The sequence below is a fragment of the Crassostrea angulata genome, chromosome 1 (assembly GCF_025612915.1).
Source record: "Crassostrea angulata isolate pt1a10 chromosome 1, ASM2561291v2, whole genome shotgun sequence".
In the NCBI taxonomy this organism is placed as follows: Eukaryota; Metazoa; Mollusca; class Bivalvia; order Ostreida; family Ostreidae; genus Magallana; species Magallana angulata.
Genome location: NC_069111.1, coordinates 15,553,899 through 15,577,823, shown reverse-complemented (window position 1 = coordinate 15,577,823; position 23,925 = coordinate 15,553,899). Strand labels below are relative to the sequence as shown.

General features: G+C 33.3%; 2 protein-coding genes across 36 annotated transcripts in view; one reads left to right on the top strand and one right to left on the bottom strand.

The window, feature by feature from the left end:
- Positions 1 to 979: 979 nt before the first annotated feature.
- Positions 980 to 16,097, bottom strand: LOC128188351 (tetratricopeptide repeat protein 21B-like). Of its 2 annotated transcripts, XM_052859753.1 has the most exons (38): positions 15,954 to 16,097; positions 15,504 to 15,633; positions 14,992 to 15,102; positions 14,766 to 14,830; positions 14,460 to 14,558; positions 13,422 to 13,504; positions 12,922 to 13,119; positions 12,448 to 12,532; positions 12,256 to 12,354; positions 11,708 to 11,900; positions 11,175 to 11,272; positions 10,945 to 11,052; positions 10,644 to 10,736; positions 10,429 to 10,558; positions 10,074 to 10,231; positions 9,747 to 9,867; positions 9,367 to 9,473; positions 8,735 to 8,973; positions 8,540 to 8,612; positions 8,307 to 8,417; positions 8,083 to 8,138; positions 7,027 to 7,112; positions 6,168 to 6,294; positions 5,702 to 5,767; positions 5,497 to 5,599; positions 5,262 to 5,372; positions 5,058 to 5,139; positions 4,679 to 4,829; positions 4,254 to 4,409; positions 3,980 to 4,046; positions 3,579 to 3,704; positions 3,290 to 3,322; positions 2,548 to 2,661; positions 2,303 to 2,356; positions 2,015 to 2,071; positions 1,796 to 1,916; positions 1,632 to 1,699; positions 980 to 1,255 (listed from the first exon to the last, which is right to left on the bottom strand). In XM_052859753.1, the coding sequence occupies exons 1-38, from the start codon at positions 15,978 to 15,980 to the stop codon at positions 1,178 to 1,180; spliced, it is 3,984 nt and encodes a 1,327-aa protein (XP_052715713.1). In that variant the 5' UTR covers positions 15,981 to 16,097; the 3' UTR covers positions 980 to 1,177. The 2 variants fall into 2 exon arrangements, with proteins under 2 accessions (XP_052715713.1, XP_052716531.1); XM_052860571.1 differs by lacking the exon at positions 3,290 to 3,322.
- Positions 16,098 to 16,326: 229 nt separating this feature from the next.
- The window catches only part of LOC128189658 (zinc finger CCCH domain-containing protein 13-like), a 31,446-nt gene continuing 23,847 nt past the window's right edge, over positions 16,327 to 23,925 (top strand). For 19 of the 34 annotated variants that reach the window (XM_052821559.1, XM_052863837.1, XM_052830705.1 and 16 more), the window contains exon 1: positions 16,329 to 16,483. In XM_052821559.1, the coding sequence (XP_052677519.1) occupies positions 16,432 to 16,483 (52 nt within the window). In that variant the 5' untranslated portion in view covers positions 16,329 to 16,431. Of the gene's footprint in view, positions 16,484 to 18,535; positions 18,929 to 23,925 lie in introns of those variants that run through there. The other 15 variants (XM_052836129.1, XM_052835207.1, XM_052836137.1 and 12 more) reach the window with 5 other exon arrangements.

The window sequence follows — 23,925 nt, the reverse complement described above, 5'->3', positions numbered from 1 at the left end:
TCTAATTCTGGGAGTTAATATCAGTGTTTATATTGACATCATTGATAAGAGTTATACACTGCACCTATCAGAATACAAAGGTAACACTGTCTTGCAATATTTAAAACTTAAAGGTCTGAACAGCACATAAAGTTAGATCTGAACTGAAGTACTGACGCGAGTTGATTTTATTGATTATTATTTATCTTAAAATCAACGATATGTTATTTTGCTTGGCAAGTAGTTTATAATCTCTATTTGAATTACGCACATTTTTATAATATGGATTCTTGGACTTTTCCAACAAGAATTTCAAGAAAACCTCTTATGAATCATGTTGTGTAATATTTAAAAATAGAATTGATTTCATCAAACTATGTATCGGTATTCGAAATATTTCAAAAAGTGTATGGATCCAACCAATAATGAACTCTAGATTCGTTCAACCAGATGCTCGGCTGTCTCCGTTAATCTCCGACAAGTAAGAGATACAAGGTCACGTTATAGACTGACTCTCTGCTTGTTGGAAATGCACGGAGACAGCCGATGGTTGAACGAGACTATATTGAACTCTGGCGTAGGAATACATACAACTGCAAAAAACTTCTAAATTGTTCGTACTATTTAAAATCTTACTATTTCTTAGGTATTTATAAATAAGTTTCCTTTTTAAAAAATGCTTCAGCGTACATTACATCGAATTTATCGATTATTTTCAAGAACTAACTCTTGTCAGCTGTAATGATTTGTGCTTAGGTCCAAACACTGTTTCAGTTTCGGTTTGCCAGAGTAACTGCATAGGAGAATTGATTAAAATCAACTCCCAAAAATATTTATATGCATTGCATTCAGAAACAAAATAAATGTAAACCAATTTAACAAAAACCTCTTTTTAACACTTTTTGTACAACAAACTGTTTCTATGTAAATAGAGATCTGGCTTAGACAAATTGAATATTACCATACTCTATAAGGGGTATTTCTAAAGTCAACAATAATGATAAATTCAATAAATAATTTATTTCATACATTAAAAAATTACAACATTAAGTTCTCTTCAACTGGACGGAGTTGTCTCTCAAGATCTCTAAAATTATCACAGCAGTGGCAGTCACATGACAGGAAGTGATACGCTTCACTGGATGAGTAGTCATGGGTGTCTGTTCAATTGTCTCTTAATTTTATTCATTGCAGTCTGTCACACTCGTAGAGATGCTCTAGCCTTCTCTAGGATTTCTTTCCTTATTTTGGGATAATTTGGGTGATTACCTAATACCTGAAACAATATTTATATGAACAGTTATAAAGTAATCTTATGTAACACCCACAGTTTAAGAGAACACAAGTGACTCATCTTCAAACCCATTAGTTTAAGAATGCTTGCTCTACTGAATGAGCTAAAGGGTTGATCTACATGTACTAGCTAGTGCCAGTAGGAGCGTGGCATTATGTTCTTTTCCCTTTTCCTTTTTTTGACAATTCTATCCCTTTAGACTCTTCAATCAAATCCACGTGGATTTTGTTGGGCGCAAATATAACATATTGGGGTAATGACCAAATTAAGGTAGACTCAAACTTGGGACCCTTTGGTTGCATAAATCCCTCTCCCTAGCTTATCAAAGTTTTATATCAGCTTTAAAACAGATACTTACATGGTGACAAATATCAATTGCATCTACAAATCTCTTTGCCTTCAAATAGTTGAATGCTAACTTGAAGCCTGAAATGAAGAATAAAATATGTTAAACATATAGTTATTAGAAATGAGTTAGCATAGTTTGTATGATGATTTAATCAAGAACAGTTCAAGTTATACCTATGACAGGATTGTTTTTGTTTCCATATTTCCATGCCATTTCATAACTGGAGGCAGCATCTTTATAAGATTGTTCTTTCTCAAAAATATATCCCAGGTATTCATGTGCCTTGCAACAGGACTGTAAAATAAGATTGAATTTAAAATGACAGTATTTGAAAATATTTTATTGAAATGAATACCGATACTTTCTAATTCAATAAACAAAAGAAAACTCACCCTATTATGCTGTAGGCATCGTTTTAGTAACTCTGTAGCCATGTCATATTTCCCAGTCTACAATAAATTGGAGGCATTTTAAAGTTTTACACACTTTTAGCTAGGGCAATTATAAAAGGGTAATGAATCATCATACTGGGGGTATTCAAACAACTCTATGCACTACAATAAACATTCATTATTTTGAGCCAATTTTCATTGTTTATACACTTTCTTCAAATTCTTATTAAACGAAACAAATTTTGATAACAAAACATATTTATATTACTGGTAGAATACAATACATACCTGTATGTAGATATCTGCTAACAGAAGCCAGCCTTTCTCAAGATCTTCAGCATCCTAAAAAAATGATATTAACAGAATAAGTTTAGACTAAGTATTCTGTTTTTTTAATGGATGTGCAAGTAAATGTTTCAGTTGAAAGATGCAAAAAATAAAGAAAGAAAAGTTTTCATTGCAATATTAGTAATGCCCAGTAGTAATGTGTGTTTATTAAGCAAGAAGTAAACACGGTAACTCATGGCCCTAACCTGCATTGTCCAGTTATTTTTGGCGATTCTCTTGAGCTGGTTCCTGGCCCTAGGAGTCTGTTTTAGTACCATGTAGGCCGCCGCGATTCCATACAGTGCACCCACGTGTTCTCGCTGTGTAAAAACGGATTATTTAGAGATTATCACAGAATGCAAGACAGTACATGTACAATGACGGAAAAAAGCATGTTAATCGAATTCATCAATATGACTTTTTTTCACCACATGTATGAAATCTTTGATAATGTGCATGATCAATAAAACGAAAATGAACTAATGGTGGCATCACGGTACAACATTTAATGTGCATCTGTTTACTGTTCTACCTAAAACCACTTGTACACATTTTTCCACTTTATATTTTGATTGAAAAACAAATGAAATTTGTACCAGCTAGTAAACAAATTAATATGAAACTTTCATTTATAAGCACCATCAACCTGGATCATGTATTTTAATATTATTATTTAGAATTTTATATGTTCAGTACATTTATATTTTACATATCCCTGCATGAAAAATATGTCCCTGAAAAACAGCAGACGCATTAAAAGAACAATATCCTTGTGAGGTATGGTTGAAAAACTGAACTGCATGAAGTACAGTAATGGTGATGATTTGTGCAAACTAGGGACCTGTGACCTTGAACTGTGACCTCTATGAACTAAGGAGGTTGCTACAGAACGTTCCTGACACCAAGAAATCAACATATTGTCCCTGTAACCAAGAAAACAGCACCTACCGCTGAACCTGAGCCGGGAATTTCCGAGTCATGCTACGTAAAATAAGCACTTATTGTTATAAGCTTCAGATGAGAGCTCACACTTTATTTTTTGAAATTATTGGATTTCATTTCAATGACCTATATGTACACATTTTATACATTCGAGTATCTTTCAAATATTTTTTTTTTTTGCTTCTCGCTTCATCAATTGAAATACATTATAATCAAAATATTTCAAACAATGACATCAGTAACACTCACAAAATAAAACACCCAATCAGCATACACCCTGGCTGAGGGCCCTTACCTCATTAGCGCTGACTTCCATCAGGTTATTGACAGCCTTCTCCACATTCTGTTTCTGTTTCGAGGCAATCAGGGCCATGTTCTCCAGCATCTTGGGCCTCAGGTCTCCAGGCTTGGCCTTCACTTCCTGTATACACACAAAGCTCATGTGAGGTATGTACAAATACAATTTCATCACTTCCATGATTAAACAAACTATATATGTTTTGATATATATATTATCAAATGTTAAGGATTCTTCTTGTATTAGTGAAATTTTGACAATTATTTTTGCAATGGTGACTTCAGCAAATTTTTTATGAACAACTTTTTAGAGCACTAACGAAATATACATGTATATTCTTAGATTTACTAATAATTTTTTACTCAGTCAATATTTGACAATACAAAGTAATTTCTTGCCTTGAGTAATTTTTCCGCTGTTCTGACAGCCACTTGTTCACTCTCCATCTTGTCTCGATCTACAGCTCTGAGAGTTAAAACATTTTCAGTTCATCAATATTGTAGAACAATTACTGAAAAATCTCAAAACAATCTTTTACTCTTTCTTTCCTACATTACTGTTAGATTTTGTATACAAAAGATAATTAGTTTCAAACTGGTAATTTTTAAAAGTTGTCAGAGTTTGCAAACTGATGTTTACTACTACTTCCCAACATTCACAATAACCACTGACCCAGTTCCCTCGTCCTCAAACACCTCTCCTCCCAGCGTATCGTTGTCAGGGTTCAGGCAGATCTCGATCATGTTATAGATGGACAGGTTTCCCCAGTCGCTGTCTTTACGAGCTTTGTTAAACAACTTCAGAGCAGCTGTTGGGTTACCAGTGTACCTAAAAGCACACATTCTTTGATAGCAAACATTGTAAAATCAAAATCATCTTCATGCAATCCACTTTCACAGTAAGAATGTTGGAAATCTACATCTACTGTAGATTTCTAATGAAATGCAAGGAATTAATATTCATGTAATCATTTTTAAATCTTGCTTTTATTTCTCAAACAGAACGAAACAAAACCAAGAGATTTGATGCAAAACAGTTGAATCACGGAATTAAGTACTCACGTAAACAAAAGAAATCTACAGTATGTATTCTCTTACCACTCGTACAGGCCTTTACAGTAGTTGAATCCACCCTCCATGCTAGCTCTCCCTGTGGCACTTTCAGCAGCCTCCAGGAACTTAGGGACCTCTTCCAGCTTCCCAGATCTCCTCATCAGATCCACTAACCCTGCCAGGGCCTCATAGTTATCTGTCGGGAAGCATAGTAACATCTGAGGCATGTTCAACAGAGCGAGTGCTCGCCAAAATTTGTGTTGCAGGTGCAGGGAATTTTGGTGAGCGCTCGCTCTGCTAAACACGCCTTTGATCATTTCTACAGAGTTCACTATAGAATCACTTATCATTATAAAACAATACTGTCATCTCAAACCTTCATCTTAGGTTTAGTAGAGTTGCAATATTCAATAAACCAACAAACCTGGTTTGACAGTCAACAGTTGCTGAAAATGGTGCACAGCTGAGTCATATTCATTCTTCCTGAACATTAAGTCTGCCAACATCTGTTACAAAAGAAAAAGAAAAAATACAACTAGAATACTTGCTCTCCTACCTGTAAACGTCACCAAAAGTTCCTTTCAATTTCAGAATTTGTACATCAAATTTCGGCTCTGTCACGACTTACAATTGTAGCAGCGTCATTCTCCTTCTCATTCTTCAGGAGACTCATCAGCTGATGCTGGCAGGAATCAAGGTCTTCTGTCATCAAGTAGAGCCCAGCCAGATCCAACATCACCTTTGTAAAGGACACAGAAATATCAACCAAACTGATCATTGCATCTGATTACATGTACTACAGTACTTGTGTAAAGCACACACTATTTGAATGAATCAACCTTCATTGTCATTGGTATCATTACCTTGCTGTCATTTTCATTGTAGACCAGAGCCTCTTTATAGAACTTGATGGCTTTCTCGTAATCTCTTTGTCCTTTTACTTGTTCTGCCATTGTCACACAAATACTGGAAGAACACAGAGACAAAACAGAAAAACAATTAATTAAAATCACAATAATTTTAGCGCGTATCAATTTCACAGTACAAAGTACAGAAGTAAAGTCTTACTCTGAAGCCAACTGTTTCTGTTGGCCAACAGCATCTGGTTGCTCAATTTGAACACGCTTCAAAACTCTAATAAATGAACATACAAGTAAATATTAAAGTACGAAACATGTAAGTATTCTACATATAAAAGCTTTCAGTTGAACTACAGGCCTCTAGATTATGAAGAGTTTTTAATACAAGTTAAAATTTTACACTGTATATAGCTACCAAAATTATATCCAGTAATTCCGCGATGATCTAATTTTTGCAATCTCTTTCAAATCACAAAATATTGAATACACAGAAATATATCCTGTATTACTTTCTGTAAGACACTTTTAAAATGACAGAGGCAAATTAAAAATGGTACATATTTTCCCCATTTTTGTGACATGTAACCCCCCCCCCCCAGATATACTGTGTATCACAATAAACAGGTGTTTAATGATATTGGGACCAGACATCTCTAGGCGGTCTAGCTGTGTACCTGGCCTGCATGTCCCGAGCCTTGGTCAGGGCCGTCATGGCATCCTCCATTCTATCCACCTTCTGGTACACCTTGGCCAGTAGCACCATCAGTTTGGTGTGTTCCATCATGGTATCAAGGTCGGAAGCTAAAAGATTAATTTAGATTCAAGACTTTGTAAGGATTATACCTGTACACACATATATGTACCAGTATTTGACGTTCTCTTGCACGCTATGTTGCACTTAAAACTACAATTGGCAATTACAAAAATATTTTCATGGAACTCCAATATTCATCAAAAGGTACAAAATTTATGACATATGTACAACAAGTGAGTCAAATTCATGGAAATGTGAAAACAACCGAAGGGGGAACAAATCTGAAACATAACAGAAACACTAAAACTAACTGCATGAAACAAACAACCAAAATTTGGCAACAATGAAGGAGCAATTGACCCCAAATCTCAAACTCATAACTTTTAGCTTACACAAGTCCCTCGATAGAGAAGAAAATGATTGTGATTCTACACTGTATTTCCTTTTCATTCTACTAACTCCCACAAAGGAGTTCAGTTCACTGCCCTCCACACTCCGCTCCCATTCTATGTCCTCGAGGATACCCAGAATCTCCACCTCATTGTCATTCAACTTCTTTTTATTCTTTTTCTTTTGAGGAGATTCATCCTTAGGATCTTCTGATATTTTTGGTATATCATTTTACATAAATGAGTCTCAATCATAGTGCATTAAACAAATGCACTATAAAATCTCTAGTCTAAATCACAGATGTAATTTTTATTTTTTATATTGGTATCTTAATTTCATATTTATGCAACTATAAAATGAATCCATTTTTTGTAATTCTAAACACACACCTGATTCAGCTTCCAGAGACTGTTTGAGTACTTTTTCTGCCTTGTCATATTGTCGTAGTTTTAACAACAATTCAGCTAGATCATGTCTGTAAGACAAAATTCATAAATTGAGATTCACCAGTTTAAGGTTATCTGTCTAAAAATGAAAATTAATACATGTTATCTTATCAGTTAAACAATCTTGTGTTATTTTCTGGATTATTAAGATTTTATGGACATATCTGTACTTTCAAATTTGTTTCTCTCTTTCAGTCATTGTCAATTGTTAATACAAACAACAACAAAAAAGAGTGCAGACAAACCCAACAAGGTCTTAAATTTTATCTTAAGTGAAAGAGATTATTAAAGAAAAGAAATAAAATTCAAAGGTCATGAAAATCATGAATGAATTATGCTAGTACATGTATAATAACCCTAACATAAATAACCATAAAACATTCTGAATAACAAATATAAACAATATACACAGGGAAAAATTGCAATATTCAAAATATTTCTTTTTTTTTTTAAAAAGGATTAACAATTAATACTCAGCCCCATACCTCCTTTGATTCAACTCTCTTAGTCTAGCAACACTAAAACAATTTGCATAAACCCCGTAAAACAACATTTTTAATGAAGTTAACATTTAAAAATATTGACAGCTATAAACTACAATCATTTAACTGAAGAAAATTAATTTCAATTAAAATGTCTTTGGCCTAATATGTCTGAATGATAAATGTGTAGACTTTGTGAACTCATGAGATGAGTCTAATGTGTAGAATGAACACAATATTGACACAGCCTTCACAAACCCAGTGAACAGACTGATGCTGTGGAGTTCATTTTTACCTTATAAATCTTTTTTTTTTAAATGGAAAACATAAGACACACAAGTCACATTTTTATTCAAAAAATCACATTACTACTTGAAAATTCCTTTAAATACTCTCCATTAAACTTTAAAATCTTTAAAATGTACATGTTAACAATTTCTGTTTCATGAGAAGTAACACACATGTACTTAACATAAAAGATTAATACATGTACCGGTAGTTCACAAAAAGCACTTACCTTAGAAAACCTTGACTGGAGCCATTTTTCAGAGCAGCTTCGTAGTAATTTATTGCCTACAAATAAGCAAATAATGAGAGCTAACAATTCTATTGGTAGAATTTATTATATCCTGGAAGATTTAGAATTAATCAACTTTTTTTAACTAACTAATCCCTAAACATTGTAACTTAAAGACAAAGATCAGGCACAGATATTATGATAAAACAGGCACTTTCATGTACCTTTCCATAGTTGTGGGTCTTGACCAAGGCCTGTCCTATTTTGCTAGCTAACTGTGTCTCTTTGGGGTTATTCTTCATTGCTTTCTCATAAACCTCAATGGCTTTATCAGGCTAAAATGTAAAACATATGAAATAACTTTAAAGTGTAGCATTTCCAAATTCTCTTGCTGAATGTTTCTATCAAAATGAAATAAAAAAGTTTGATCTACTTTGGATATTCAACATAAACACACCTCCTGGATACTCATGTAGGCATCTCCCAGTAACAGAGCTGTTTCAACATTGGGCTGCTTGTCATAAAGTTCTCTGAAACAAGATGGATTTTATATCATCTCTCTGTTTAAAACCTTGTGAAGAAAAGTTATCTTCTTCCTCAGCAAAAAAAACAAAAAATGAAACCAAGCTATCAGTAAGTAATTGATTCCTACCTATAGCACCCAGTATACAGCCTTTTATCCTTTTTGTGATGCAGATAAATGTCTGCCAATTTTTCGCGAGACTTGACATAATAGGTCTGGTCCGTAGTGATGTTTCGGAGCATGGTGACGGCCATTTCCACATCTCCACGAGCAATGGACAGGTCGGCATTGGCGATGGTGATTCTGATCTCCTCCGCCGTCCCACTGAACTCATTGATGGCATCCTGCATTACCTTAGCTGCCTCGTGCTGTTAGGTAAAAATCAACTTACATATGTACATTCATGTTTAAGGTAAGTGATGAAATGCCCAAAATAATTGTTTGCATTTCCGATCAAATAAAGTACTGTAGATTCCTAATAAATGCACAGAATTGTTAACTTGTAAAATCCTGAGAAGTTCATTGTGCAGATAATATTAAAAAATCTCTCTTTATTTTTTTTTTTGATAGTTGTATACAGTATGAAATTATTACAAATGTTTGGCATTCACTTGTTTTTATTCTCAACATTGGATACTAAATGATGGAATAATGGAGTTTGAACTCGCATTTAAAAAAGAATCTACAGTACTCCTTATGAAGCTTTGAATAAATGTACATGTATAATAATTCCTGAAGAAATAGATTTAACATAAACTGACCGTTTCTCCGAGGGCAGTGTGGGCCTCAGCTAGCTCCAGGAACACAGAGACCCTGTCATTGGTACCGATGTCTGGCACCTTCCCTTTCTTTGCCATGGGTCCCTTCCCTGTAATACACATGACCTTGCTATCATAAAAACTAAATCATTTAATACATGTGTATCCTTCCCAATACTCAAAATATAGTGAATTATGGGTAATGAACATGCAGCAGTAAATTGTAAATGGCACTATGGCATTATAGCATGTATCTTTACATCATAAAAGTTAAACAACTATATATGCGTGCAATTAAAAGTTATAAATTCAGAGAATCTAAAATTTGTATAGATTTAAATTCTTATATCGTAAATGTTTTTTCCAATGATCACAACACTCACCTGCCGCTTTGACCCCTGGCAGGGTCATGGCCATCTGTAGGGTTTTAACAGCTTCTGCCGAGTCGCCTGACTTCTTCAGAATTCGAGCCTTGATCAGGTGATACAGGGGGTGGTCTCTCACCTGTCAATAACAAATATACCGGTAATCTGTTGTGCAGGCCATTCATTGATAACAATGCCATTGCCACTGCTACAACAGTATAATTTCAATTGCAAAAGAAACTTTTCATGAAAAGTTACTGTAAATCATATATTTGTACCTTTCACACACATCATGCAGACAGACGGTCTATGCACCACAGAGAAAGTTTTGGATTGATGGTTTACCTCAAAGTTGTAGCTGAGCCCGACCTCCAGGGATTGGTTGGCCAGTTTGAAGTTGTTCTGGTAGAGGTGGATCTGGGCCATCAAGATGTGGGCGTCGGAGTAGGTGTTCTCCATCTCCAGGCAGTGGTTCAGTGTCCCCTGGGCAGAGTCAATGTCTCCTACGGCCAGGAAAACATTCAAAGAATGTAAAAACACACAGACAAAGCGATTCACTACTTATAGTACTCTATGCACTGTATCTCACTATAAAATTATTCTAAACCTTTTAACATAAAGGTAGGAACAGAACCACTGCTTCTATTATATACAATGAACACTTCAGCATATGAGGCTGATAGCATTTTGGATAGCATACCTTGCAGGAAACGGACCTTGGCCATAAGGTACAAAGCCTCCAGGAGACCGGGAACAGTGCGGGTCAGAGCCTCAAGTACCTGACAACAGCGCTTAAGGAGAGGGTCAGGGGGCTGACCCTGCTTTATAGGCTGTTAACAAAGACAATTCTTAAAATTACCAGGGTACCAAAGCAAACATTTTGATTATGCCTAGGGTATTGACATGCATACTAACTTGTGTAGGAGCAAATACTAGGAAATCTTTGAGCATCTGCAGCAAAAAGTCTGGATTGAGCAACAGATAATATTGCGGTCCAAGGGGGTTTCCCTAAAATAAATATCAACAATATTTCTGTGATCAACATATAAACTGATATGCTTTTGATATCCACTTTGCAAAGAACTCAATTTCATTAATAAGTTCTATTTGAGTTTAACTAACATCTACCGTCAACTTCGTATTTTGAATTTGAACTATCTTTTTGGTTCATTTTGATTTGAACTTACATTTTCATTGTTTTTGTACATTAACTTACTTTTAAGGCAGTGAAATGGATCTCCACAGCTTCATTCAGTAGTTTGTAAGCTTTGTCTGGACCCTCACCTCTCTTTATAGACAATGCAGCACTTAGATATGCCAGTTCCTGTAAAACGCAATTCAATTACTGATAAGTACTGATAATCCAGCATGTACCAATACATGCATTTCATTTCATCATCCTAAGACCAGTACTGAGAGAGGTTTGATGAATTGCCATATACTCACTGAGGTTCTTCCAATGCTTTGTTGTACTTCTTGCAAGAAATCCAGCTGCTGTGCAGCGTCATCCAGCTGGTTTTCAATCAACTGACATCGAATGATACCTTGAAACAAAAGATATTTATGTATAAGCTAGAACAGCATCAATTTTGACATTAAAACCTGATGAAAAAAAATAAAACTACTATCAAAAGTAAGCCTGTCTCACATTTAAAGCTCCAAAGCTTGATTAAAAGACTGCGAATTTAAAAGATTCAATAGTGACAGAAAATAAACGTTAAAGTCTTACTGGTTTTTCTCACTTATTCAGAATACTGTAAATTCCTTATTTTATGCGAGTACTTAATTCCGCACTTCCACTGTTTTGTATCAAATTGTGAGAATAAAAAATCGCGATTACCAATTTTTTGTTATAATTTCCTATAGTTCAAAACTTACTAAAAATGTAAGTAAGATTTTTAAATACGCGACGGTTTCTTCTAGGGATTTTACACAGAAATTAATTCTTTGCGTTTAATAAGGAATCTACAGTGACCAACCTGTGAGAGACTGGACACTGGTGTCATTGATCTTCATTGCGTTCCTGTAACACTTCATGGCGTCCTTGACCTTGCCCTGTAGGAGAAGCTGGAAGCCGAGTTCATTGATGTACTCGGTGTTCTCCGAGTCCTGTTGCACCGAGCGCTCCACCAGGGTATATGTCTGCTGCAGGACCAGGGCGTTTCTCCCGCACTGTTACAAATTGACATTTATATAATTATCAAGATAGAATGAAGATTTAAAAGTTTTTGTTTAACATACACAATAAACAATGAATTAGTCACATAATAAGTTATCTTAACAGATCATGTTGTCAACAATGCAAGCAGTAGGTTCAAAGCTTTTTTTTTTTTAGAAAGACTGATTGAAGAAGGATACTGGTAACTTTGTAAAGGCTTAAGGCCAACACTGAATCAAGAATTGGTTTCACAATTAGTGGTCTCTGAGATAATCTTGACACATACTGGTAAAGTACTCTATGCATTGTTATACATGTATTACAAAATCAAATGTAATTATATTTATCAAAATTTATATAACAACTCACTATTCTGCTGAATATTTGTGCCATGTGGTAGTACAAATAGGAACTTCTTGGTTCAAATCTGTCCAGTGCCGAGATAAGATCTCCTATTTTACCAGATGCCTGAAATAATTAATCAATCAAAAAGTTGCAAAATAAAAATGGCCACATGTATAGCTGGTTTCAGATGAATTCTGTCTAGAATTCTGTACTGACCTCGGAGTAGTTGCCCTCCCTGGACAGGAGATATATGACCTGGTACTTGAGTGCCTCTGTACAGTGTAGATCAGTGTCCAAAGCTCTGTCAACATGCAGAGTTTAAATGAGCATTGAAGAAATATCACAATCATACAGGGAGTCCGATTAACAAAAATGTACAGGCTTCATTACTCAGCAGAGTTACAGTTCCCAAGTTAGTTTTAAAATCAATTTTCATTTTTTTTTTAAATATAAAAATCTAAACTGTAATTGTCTTCAAACCTTGGTCTACTGTGTGTCATAATTTCAAGAAATATGAATTATTATCATATAAGAAAGCATATTGATAATTTCATCAGATTTTTTCAAAGAACAATACATTCATATGATAGAATAGGTGGGAAATTTGCCAGGGACCCCCCTAAAACTTGGCTACATTTGTGATTTTACTAACTTAATATCAGAGTGTAACAATTCAGTAGATAAACATACCTTTGAGCTGTTTCTATGGCCTGATCCCAGTCCTGGAGATTAAGCTGCAGCTTCATTTTCTCGATCAGGGCAGGCAGGAAGCCTGGGTAGGTGACGATCAGCTGATTGATCTGCTCCAGCGCGCCTGTAAAATTGTGGCGCGACTCTAGGTACTTGGCTTTTCCCAGCAAGGCATTAATGTCCCGGGCCCCCTCCATTCTGACAAGTTAAATGATGTAAATATGACAAATGAGTACCTTTCATTGTTTGTTCCAACATGTATTAGTTTTTTTCATTCTGTATTATCACTGGCACATTCATTCATACTGTTACTTTAAGATGAAATATTCATTAGGAACTAAATTGTAAACAGTGTTCATCAATGAAATTGAATTCCAAACAATATTTTTAAATAGTTTTATGATAAATCTGGGTATTTTTGACACAACAAAACTTATTCTCCTGGGTAATATTTTTTAATAAATAGTCAATCTAATTATATCAGAACACAAAATTATTACCCAATTGCATCATCAAAATATTTAATGGCCTTTTTGGCCTCTCTCCCACTCTCCAGTTCAATCCATCCTTTAGCTACAAATCCCTGTAAGAAATTTCATTTTAAAAAATAAATAAATGTACCATTTAAGTTTAGCAAACAGATATATGAAACATAAACTTTACTTTGGAATTATACCAAAATTATAAAACAAAAATACATGCAATAATGATATAAGAAAATACCTCAAACTGTTTACCAAAAAAGCAATAAAATACAATTTATTTAAGCAGCTACTTTGGTTTCATCAGTATTCAGCTAATGTCAAAAATTGAGAATCTTCTTTATGAGTTGATCCTAATTTTAAATGTTCATAAGGTAAATTAGGTATGTGACAACACATTTCATAAATACAATTTAATTTTTGATGATTTCAGGAATCCTTAAAACTGTTAATTTTCCTCAATCTACAAAAAATTATGCTACAAATATTAATGAAACCACAGTATTAAAAAACAGACAAAATTAGAACAAAAATGCCAACATAAGATACTAAGATATGATGACAATATATTCCATTGTATTTTTCAAATTTTTTCCTTCCTTTTTACTGCTGAAGGCTATTTCAAGACAATAAACTTTTGTTTTTGACTGACTTTTCCACGATAAATAATAAAAAAAATTGTTTTGGATAAAACAAACTAACAGAAACACAATATAAGTTAATACAAAACCTCAAAAAGAATGAGAACATTAATTGCCTTACATGATAGTGCATCAAAGATGTAAAGTAATCTTTTTGCTAATATATGCAAAATCCAAAATGCCATTAAAAAAACTAATTTCTTTAAATCACTGTTCAGAAGTCATAATCAAATTCTTATTTGGGTATTGTAAAATATCATTCATTACTCAGTAGATACTGATAAATAAAATTGCCAATTTGCAAGTCAAAAGTTTCTCAAGACTACCGGTATATGTAATACTAGTTATATATATACATATAACAGGTAATTTACAGCATTAGTTTTGATATTTCTGAGAAAGTTTGATGTATCACCTCTTTTGTTGTGGCCATTTTCAGCATCCTATCTATGTATTCTCTTGCTTTGTCTGGTTTGTCATTCAAAAGCAGGAACAGACCTCCATAATATAAACCCTTTTAAGAAGACAAAATAAAATATTTACAACCTCTTCAGTTCATGCGTGTGGGTTGCAAGGAAAAAATGTCAATGAAGTTTATAATTTCCATCACATACATAGTTCAAGTATTTCGGACAGATTATTATTTACATTTTTCATACTATTAGATCTATTTTGAAGAGGACTATATATCTGGATTTCTGTATGCTATTTCATTTATTACCATTTCCCCACTTTGTTTCCTCTCCTCCTTTAACTTTGCATCCAACTCCTGCACAGCTTCTCTGTCTAAAAAACAAATACAAAGGAAATATTTAATATTCAATAAATGATAGGAAAATTACAAGTAACATCCTACCACTTTATGGTTGCTATATATAATTAAGCATTTCTGCCCTTTAAATGCTAAGAGTTGTGAAACTGAGCTATGTGCAAAGAGAAAATCTTACCAACAGATTGGCTATGTTTATGAGCAAACATAAGTGCCATTGTTGAACATATATTCACATCCCTCTTGTCTTTCAATACATCCAATTCTCTTATTCCTTCCTGAATACGTCCTGAAGTTAAAAAATACACTCAGATGGTGTAAAGTGTTTGACGATAGTTTCAATATAAACATCAATCTAATAAAACTTGTGACAATTAATGTAGATTCCTAATTAAACATGAAAAATAATAATTTGCATCATTTTTATTCGCAAGAGGTATATATCACAGATTTTAAAATTTTGGTGTAATTTTTTGGATGAATGTAAACTATATGAAACTATTTATAAAAATTTGGCATTCGCAATTTTATATTCTTACGCTTTGATGCAAATCAGTTGAATCGTGGAATTATGTACTCATGTAAAATAAGGAATTTACCATATTCTTTCAAGTTTGCAGTATACAGATTGAAAGAAGGTTTGAAAATGAAATTATTGTGATGAAAACCCATTGTGTCATATAAACATACCTTGTAAAATAACTGCATATGCCCTAAAGAACTTGAGAACTGGGTCATTACTGAATTTTTGTAGTCCTTCGGTAGCAGCATTTTCCATATGACAGTAGTATTTTTCCCTACAGTAATAGGAAATTTTACCCTGAAAAATAAACAGTTATCATTATCAAACTTCAGTACAGTACATGTACATGATAGTAATCATAAAAATAACAGCTTACTTGTCAAAAATGCATATCTTTATCTACACCATAATGAAAGTTCAATCACTTTCACAATGAAATTGAACTAAAATGAGCGATAAACTACTTGAGACAACATGTTGATAATGATAAAAAAAAAATATCTGAGAAAATTCGAAATTAATACTACCTTCGTTAGGTAGCATAAAACGATGTATCTCATTTAAAACTCTTGCTCAAATATTGAAAAACTTGAAAAAGAATGTATCAAAGTTCTTACTATTATTGTTGGATCCGTGTCTACCATTTTGGCAGATTTTTATTATTTTTGCCGTAAATTCGGACTACTGCAAGTTTTCTATATGGAATTTCTCTCTGCGCATGTCTTTAGAAAGTTTATCTTCCGGCAATAAAGGTCATGCGAGGGAATCGAAGGGGATAAAAAACTTTAACGGGATAATATTTCAAACCAAAATAATTATGCCCAAAGAATATATTGCCTTTATTATTAGAAACGGTAACCATCTTTTTTGTATTCCTATAGCACATTAACTTTACTATTTAACCTCGTATTATTAATGTTTTTATTGATATGTGATTAGTGTAAACTGTACCGAAAATTACTCTCCCTTTCGATTTTATCATTGATTGCTCCATGACAATTATTACAACAAATCCACGTTTCCGGATTGCTCGCATGAAAAACCAGATTATGGAGTGATTACAATATATTATTGACTAAGTTAAAGAACATAAACATGGCATTAAGAGTTGATGTAAATAAAGGCCCCCTTACTTTGACACATGATCGTAAGTACCACGATGTACTTTGATATTTTTGCGGTCATTTTATTTTTATTAAAATATATTTTTTAAATATGCGCAACAGGTACCCTTACGTTATAAATGTAAAAACTATAATTTTCATTGAACTTTCTCTTTTGTGATTTTACTTTAAATTTTAAAATTGCAATTAATTATTTGAAATTTTTTTTTGTTTTGTTTTTGGAAAAGAATTGTAAAAGGTTTTAAATGGTCAAACAAAAAATTAAAATACAATGCATTGTCACTAAGAGCGAAAGTATTTTAAACCAAAATTTACTTTGCTCCACAGGTAGTAGAACCCACAAAGTAGATTAGCCTCTATTGTGCTGACAGAATAATCAGAGATAAAATTATCTTCCTACCCACTCTTAATCCCATGAGCAAACTTTTATAAGACACATAAGTATTTACTGAAGAATTACGGTGACATAACACTCTAGACGGAGAGGGTTTTATTTATAGACCGCCACTACAAAATGATGGTCTTTTGGCATCCGCATGGTGATATGATTTAATATATCTATGTTTTTAGAGACTATATAAATATTAATAGCCATAACTTTACTATATCACGTAGAGTAACTATGGGTCCAAGCCCCTTTAACAAATACAATGAAAAAGTTCAAGTAATCTTTATTGTGGGAAAATGGAAAATAGTTGGCATTTTTATTCATACTGGGTGTACTTAAACTATATATGATTCTTTCAAAAATGATTGACACAATTTCCTCAGACCCATGTGTGCACAATTTAAATAATACAGTGTAATGATGAAAACTTGGAGTACAAATAGTTTTGAATGAATAACCATTGAACAGCGATTTAAATCTTCTATTCAACAAAAGGGTTTCATGCTAAATCAAACATCAAATCAAATTTTTTTAAAAAGTACATATCTATTCATTTTTATATCAAATTCAACAACTACAAATGTTGTTAATAGAAGGTTAAAATATCAGTTTTAATAAAATAGACATACAAAAATGGCTTGTTAAAAGGACATTTTTTCATGCCTCTGTATCATTGACATATGATAACTTAATGAAGATAGCTATCTCATAATTCATATTTTAAACCATTTTTGATGATATTTTGATATAAATTTTGAATGACTGATATTTGCAGTTTTCACTGCAAATAATTTTCTGACACAAATAATATCCCACACATGAGAGAGAGAGAGAGAGAGAGAGAGAGAGAGAGTTATTGAACTTCATATCACTCTGTGCTTGCTTTTTGTAATAGAATGCTTAGGAAATTCATAACCTGAAGCCAGATAGGGCCTCTATTAATGAAAACCATTTAACATATTTTCTTTCTGTGCAGACATTCAGTAACATCATTATTTTCCTTAATTACACATTGATCATGAAAAAATATTGATTGGAATGACCTATTTTTTCCTTCAATCAATATTTTATGTAAAATTAATTGATACCCCATATCAGATTCAGGGGCTCATGTCAAAATGTGTGTTAATAAATACACCATTCCAAAAGGCCAATCAAATCAATACCCTGCAATGATCGGGGCTTTGTCTGTAGATGCTTAAACAAAATCAGATATCCACATTATTGTTTCAGTGGTATTTAAAAGACCTTAAGCAACACACTGGCAGTCTTATCTTTAAACTTTCAATGCCAATATCCTACCAGAAAGACATTTACGATTTCTTTGGAATTTCATTAAACAATAAGTTAAAGCAATCCTTTTGTTTGACTGATTTCACATTTTAAAATCTGTTTAAACTTAATCAAACCATAGTCTCTTTTGGTCGGAGAAAAATCTACTTTTTTGTCTTTGATTTTGCAAAAAGAATTCTGTTGTTACTAAGCAGTTTAATGAATTTCAAAACCTTTATCTTCTGTTCACTTGCAATATACAATCCAGGTGTAAAATTGATGTTGGGATAATAAAAAAGAAACTCCCCTTTTTTGTTTAAACAGATTATTTTTAAAACATTAAATTTGACTGTCCAATGATGTGTGTAGATGGGCTCCATTATTTAAAAGGCTTGTTAGCAGCATTTATTCAGAAGTCAATATTTGAGAAAGGAATAAAGTCATTTTTCTCTTCGGAATGAAAGACAGAGGGCGAGCTAGTACAAACAATTTACAGACTTTCCTCGTTTAAATAACATTGACCAATTCCCTTCATTTACCTGGCATTTAATCAAACAATGTATTCTATTTTCTTGTTGGCAAGCGAACTGTTTTGAAGCAACGCTAGCTTGTGTGCAGCGAAGGAGATTCGATACTTTTTAAACGTGGAATTAACTTTCTTTCTACTTTAGTGCGTTCAATCGGAATATATTTGGATTTAATTTTCTAGGTGCTTATTTATTCATAGCTGGGTTAATCACCAAACTAAAGTGAAGGAATACACACAGCTCGGAAATAACAATGGCATTTGTTTTAGGTCCATCTGAATGTAAGTAAAAAAAGATAATTTAAGAAAATTGATAAGAAATTGTTTGAATATTTTTTTCAACATTTAAATGATAGTCAAAGTGGTTGCTAGGACGAAAAGAACAACCATTAATTGGCTCTGTTACCCTGGGGGACTGTAGTATATATGATGCAGAGATATTCATGAATAAAGACTTAAGCATGTTTCTTTAGTTCAAGGACTATATGTAATTAAGTAAAGAAACAAAATCATACTTTTTACATCATGTTGTTTATAGAATAAGTCTCAAAAAGATAACCTCAATGGGTCTTGTACAGACCCTTCACTCTCTATGTTGTGAAAGGGGGTTCAATATGCAGAGGAAAAGTTTGTATTCTGTATTCAAGAATATTTTTGTGATTTTTTATTGTCAAAATTAAGAATCATTGAACTTATTTAACATAGCTGAATTATGTAAATAATAAGAATTTAAACATTTTTTTAAATAAATTCAATGAGGACTGGAAAACATGCCATATTCAGTTATACAGAGTTATGCCCCTTTAGCACAGCAATGAAATAACCATTTCCTCCTAAAAGCCAGCAATACAGTGTTTAAATATACATTGTATCAATTGATTTTTAACAGTTTAAAAAAGGGTTTATGAATTCCAAATAGCTAATTGAGCATTGAAGTACAGTTTCTGTAACATGATAAGAGAAAACATATTTCTTGTATGCAGTAATTTGTTTTAATGATGCATGAAATATGAAATTGTTTTAAGTTCCGAGTGGGTGCAATTTTCCTTAGAAAAGGCTCCAACATTGAAATAAAAAATAACCTCCTGTTTAAAACCCAGAGCCATTGTGAAATATCACAGACCTTAATCAGATGTGCCAAGTTTGAGTATTTAGGTTGACTCAATTTTTTCTCCCTTTACTATACAGTTTGAAACTTAATCTCTCTTATGTTTGTCGAATTTGGCAAGTACACCATGTTTATCTATTAAGATTTTCTAGAATGTCCCAATACCAGTAAATTAGGAATAATAAATGCATATATAGATTTGCCTATAACTTTTCAAAAAACAAAACAAAAAAACTAAAGATGTAAAATACATGTAAACAATGAAATTTTACCAAAACTTTCCAGAAATCTATGCATGTATTTTCAGACTCTATATTGATATAGGGTATCTAAATCAAGGTGCAAATTAATGAAACTTTATTTGAACTGTATATTTTAAGAGTCTCTTTGATGTAAAAGATGTTTTTGAACACTTAGTTTAAGTTCGACATAAAGGTAAACAAGTACTCCACAAACATGTTTATTACATAATCCCATGCACCCCGAAATATTTCCTCCTTGATCCCTACTCATGCTTTATCTTCTCAGTGTTTCAGATAAACAAATATGATATTTAAATGTCTAACGTAAAAAAAATCTGAATAATTCCAAATGCCTCCCAGCAAATTTTTCATTGGTAAACTTGAATCTAATGATTCCTGTTAAAAAATTTAATATGGGTATATTTCTTTGATTTACATACTTGAATGTTCATAGACTACTGGTTGTTGAAGCTATTAGAGTCAGAGGACTTATTAAATAATTAAAATTTTTGAAATTAAATGTTTAAATCAATATTTTTATTCAATCGACAGTGAGGTCTGAGGCCATATAACTTGGATGTTATCCCTCGATTTAAACGCTGGGGAAAATCCAGTTTAATTTAAGGCACCATAGCAGCAAGTGCTCAACAATCAAATCAATATTCAGGTTTTTTTCGTAGATAAAAATTCTGTAGGATTTTTTCAAATGCCCATTGATAAGCTAACAGCTGTGCATGAACTGAATTCAATTTTCAAATAAAAAAGAGTTCTCATTTATAACTAAATGCATTACTAAATGCAGTGAAATACTCAATGTAAGATATTGGGAGATTTTAATATATTTCAAGACTTATTCTCCTACTAAATCCCGTAAACCTCCTCAATTGAAGCTCTCTGAATGGGCCAGAGGGCCTAATGGAAGATTCTGAATTATTGCACCACAACTCTAAACAAATCACCTCCACCCTCTATAGAACCCATGGCGTTAAATTGTCACCAGCGCTGAATATGTCTGTTTCAGTTCTCTGGTCTGCCTAAGTGACATCAAAAAGACAATACGGGGTCCATCGATTTCAGCATTATTTACCAATCCCATTTTGAAGCAGACTGCATTATCATTGGACTCAGACATTTTAAATCCGACATTTTCTGAACTACTTCCAAAATACAAATCTAGAGCAGATAGTTATTTCATAAAATCACCCTGATTTAATAGACAATCAGAGAAAAAAAATGTTAGAGTGCCTGTTATTATTTATTACATCCATATCTTCCACCAAAATGGAACTTGTTTATCAGTTGTTGTAAAATAGAAAAACTTCAGTTCAGATTTTGTTTTTCTGCAACAGAAGCTAATTGCAATGAGGAAGGGAGGGGGTTGTTTATGAAAAGAATTTTGCATAAGGAGAGAGAGAGAGAGAGAGAGAGAGAGAGAGAGAGAGAGAGAGAGAGAGAGAGAGAGAGAGAGATGGACAGAGACAGACAAACAGAAAGACAGGGAGAGCACATTGTACTTGAAGCTCTCAGTGACATCAAATGCTTGGTATATGGAAATTGAAAAAGAAAAATTCTCTTCAACAAAGAATTTTAAACAGGTACCTCGTTACCTTAACTGCAAACTTCACACATAACAAGCACTTTACAACCAATTAGAACTGTAGGGTAGAAGAATTGATTTTTACTCATCCTGCACGTGTTATGCTGTCAAAATCTTTAATAGGCCTTGCATTTTGATCCTCATGAAAAATTGATTTGTACGATGCATTGATATTTAATGCGAGACAGAGTAGTTTGAACAATGGCTCGATCTGCTTTTATATTGAGATATTTGAAGTCGACAAACATTTTGCAGAAACTTTTAGCTAACTGAACTACAAATGGAGTTAACCGGATGGTTGTTGTTTAAAGGGTTTTGAAGTTGTTCGATATTAGTTCTGTTATTAACAAGTGACTTGTACTAAATTTTCCTCTCTTAGAAAAAAAAATCTCATTTGTTTTTCAAAACAGTTAATTATGTGTTGCAGTAATTTCTGACATCTTAATTGATCATGCCTAATGTTACACTAATTACATTGCTTCGTCTGACCAATTCACTTTGACTTTATTATTGCCTGACGTCATGACGTCAGGCATATCTAAGGTTTAAAAGTTGCATTCTCCGAAACAGTGCAGACAATAGGACAAGCAATATAATGATATTTCACAAAAAAGATTAACCGATGCATGTTTAAGATGTCAACATTTACATTCACAATTATTGAAAATGTTATATGGCAAGTAATAACAACAGCGAGCAAGAGTTTTAAAGTAAAAGGGACGTTCACCATGCAGTGCACGTGTGTAGTCCTGGTTTAAAAATAGATCAGCATTCCACTAACGGTGAAAAAGGGGGAGGGGGTCATCGCAACAACTTGTAAAAAATCGTCTATTACGGTACAATGTAAGTAATAATTGGTGTTGGATTATCATTATTACAAGAGAGTCATCAGTTTGGATTAAAACAAGTATATATTTGTACAGCTGGAATGTTTACTGGAGGAACTAAATCGCCGAAGCGGGGTGTGACCCGATTTTCGTTCAGTTGGGCGATTTCATTAATCTTGAAAAGGGATCATAGTTCGCGTGTCTTACTAAATGTACATTACTACATTTAACAATTTCTAATCGAGTGTCTTTCTTCCTGTTTCTTAATTCGTTAGATTTCTTCCAAAACATCTGATCCAAAGTATAATATACATGTATGTAACTTTACAAAACAAATGTCAAAAAATTCATCTGACCCCCTTTCATGGATCTCTATGCCAATGGATGAGTTCATTCGTTGCGTGAACGGTAGTAGCAGGATTTCGCGCCATTTGTCTCATTCATATTTTTTGCGCACCGATTAGTTGACGAGTCCGTTGGGATAATGCGAATATCCCAGAGCACACCATGTGTTTACATCACAGGCACGTAGCATCGGGGGTTGGGGTGAGGGGGGCTGCTTCCCCTTCCCTACTTTTTTGGCAGCTGGCACTTTATATGATAAATGGAAATATCATGGATTTGCCCCCCCCCCTTCCACTTTTGTAGGAGCATGCAATAAACGAAACTGCAAATAAGGAATTCTAATTGAATTGAAGTTACAATTAGGGTTTTTTTCCATGAATTTGAGAATTTACCCTTTTTTACTTGCTTGTCAAAATGATTTTCATGAAGCTGCCCACACACATTCATAAACTATACTTGTTTGTATACCCTTTCATATTTCATATGGTTGAACATTTTTAAATTGCCTTTCAGTTGATTTTGCATCTTAATATAACAAATACAATTTTAAAAAAACGACTATTTACTCTCCAACTTTCAAGCTTACATGCACTTGTATGTGTACATTCCTAACAAAAATTGAATTAATAAAATAAATGAAGTTCAAGTAATATATATGTGCATGTTCTTGATCAAAGAAAAACTGACATTTAGTCTTAAATTTTTACGTTCCGTTTATCAATTTATGATCAGCAGCGAAAATTAAAATTCATTTCTAAAATGATAGCCTAATCGATACATGAATGCTTCCATTGAATAATTTTGTTTAGTCAGGCAAGCTTTTTGGAAAGCTATTACTTGTGACTACTTCTAGATTTGTGCGACTCTTTAACATGGTAGCTATGCAGTCAATGGGTGACATTTTCATTTCCTGCCGCTAAACTGTACAATTAAGACTCTTCAGAAATAATCTGTTCCTATAATATTGATCAGCAAACTTAGCATGAGTCAAATTAGAGGGGAACAATTAGAATGTTGAACCATTTCAGATTTCATATGAAACTAGTCCCCCCCCCCCCACCCCTTCGTCAAAAGAGTGTTGTACTAAATAACATTAAAGTCATATTTATAGATATTGGACTCTCTGGTCCACATTTTTGGAAGTGTTTATGTGTAGATAA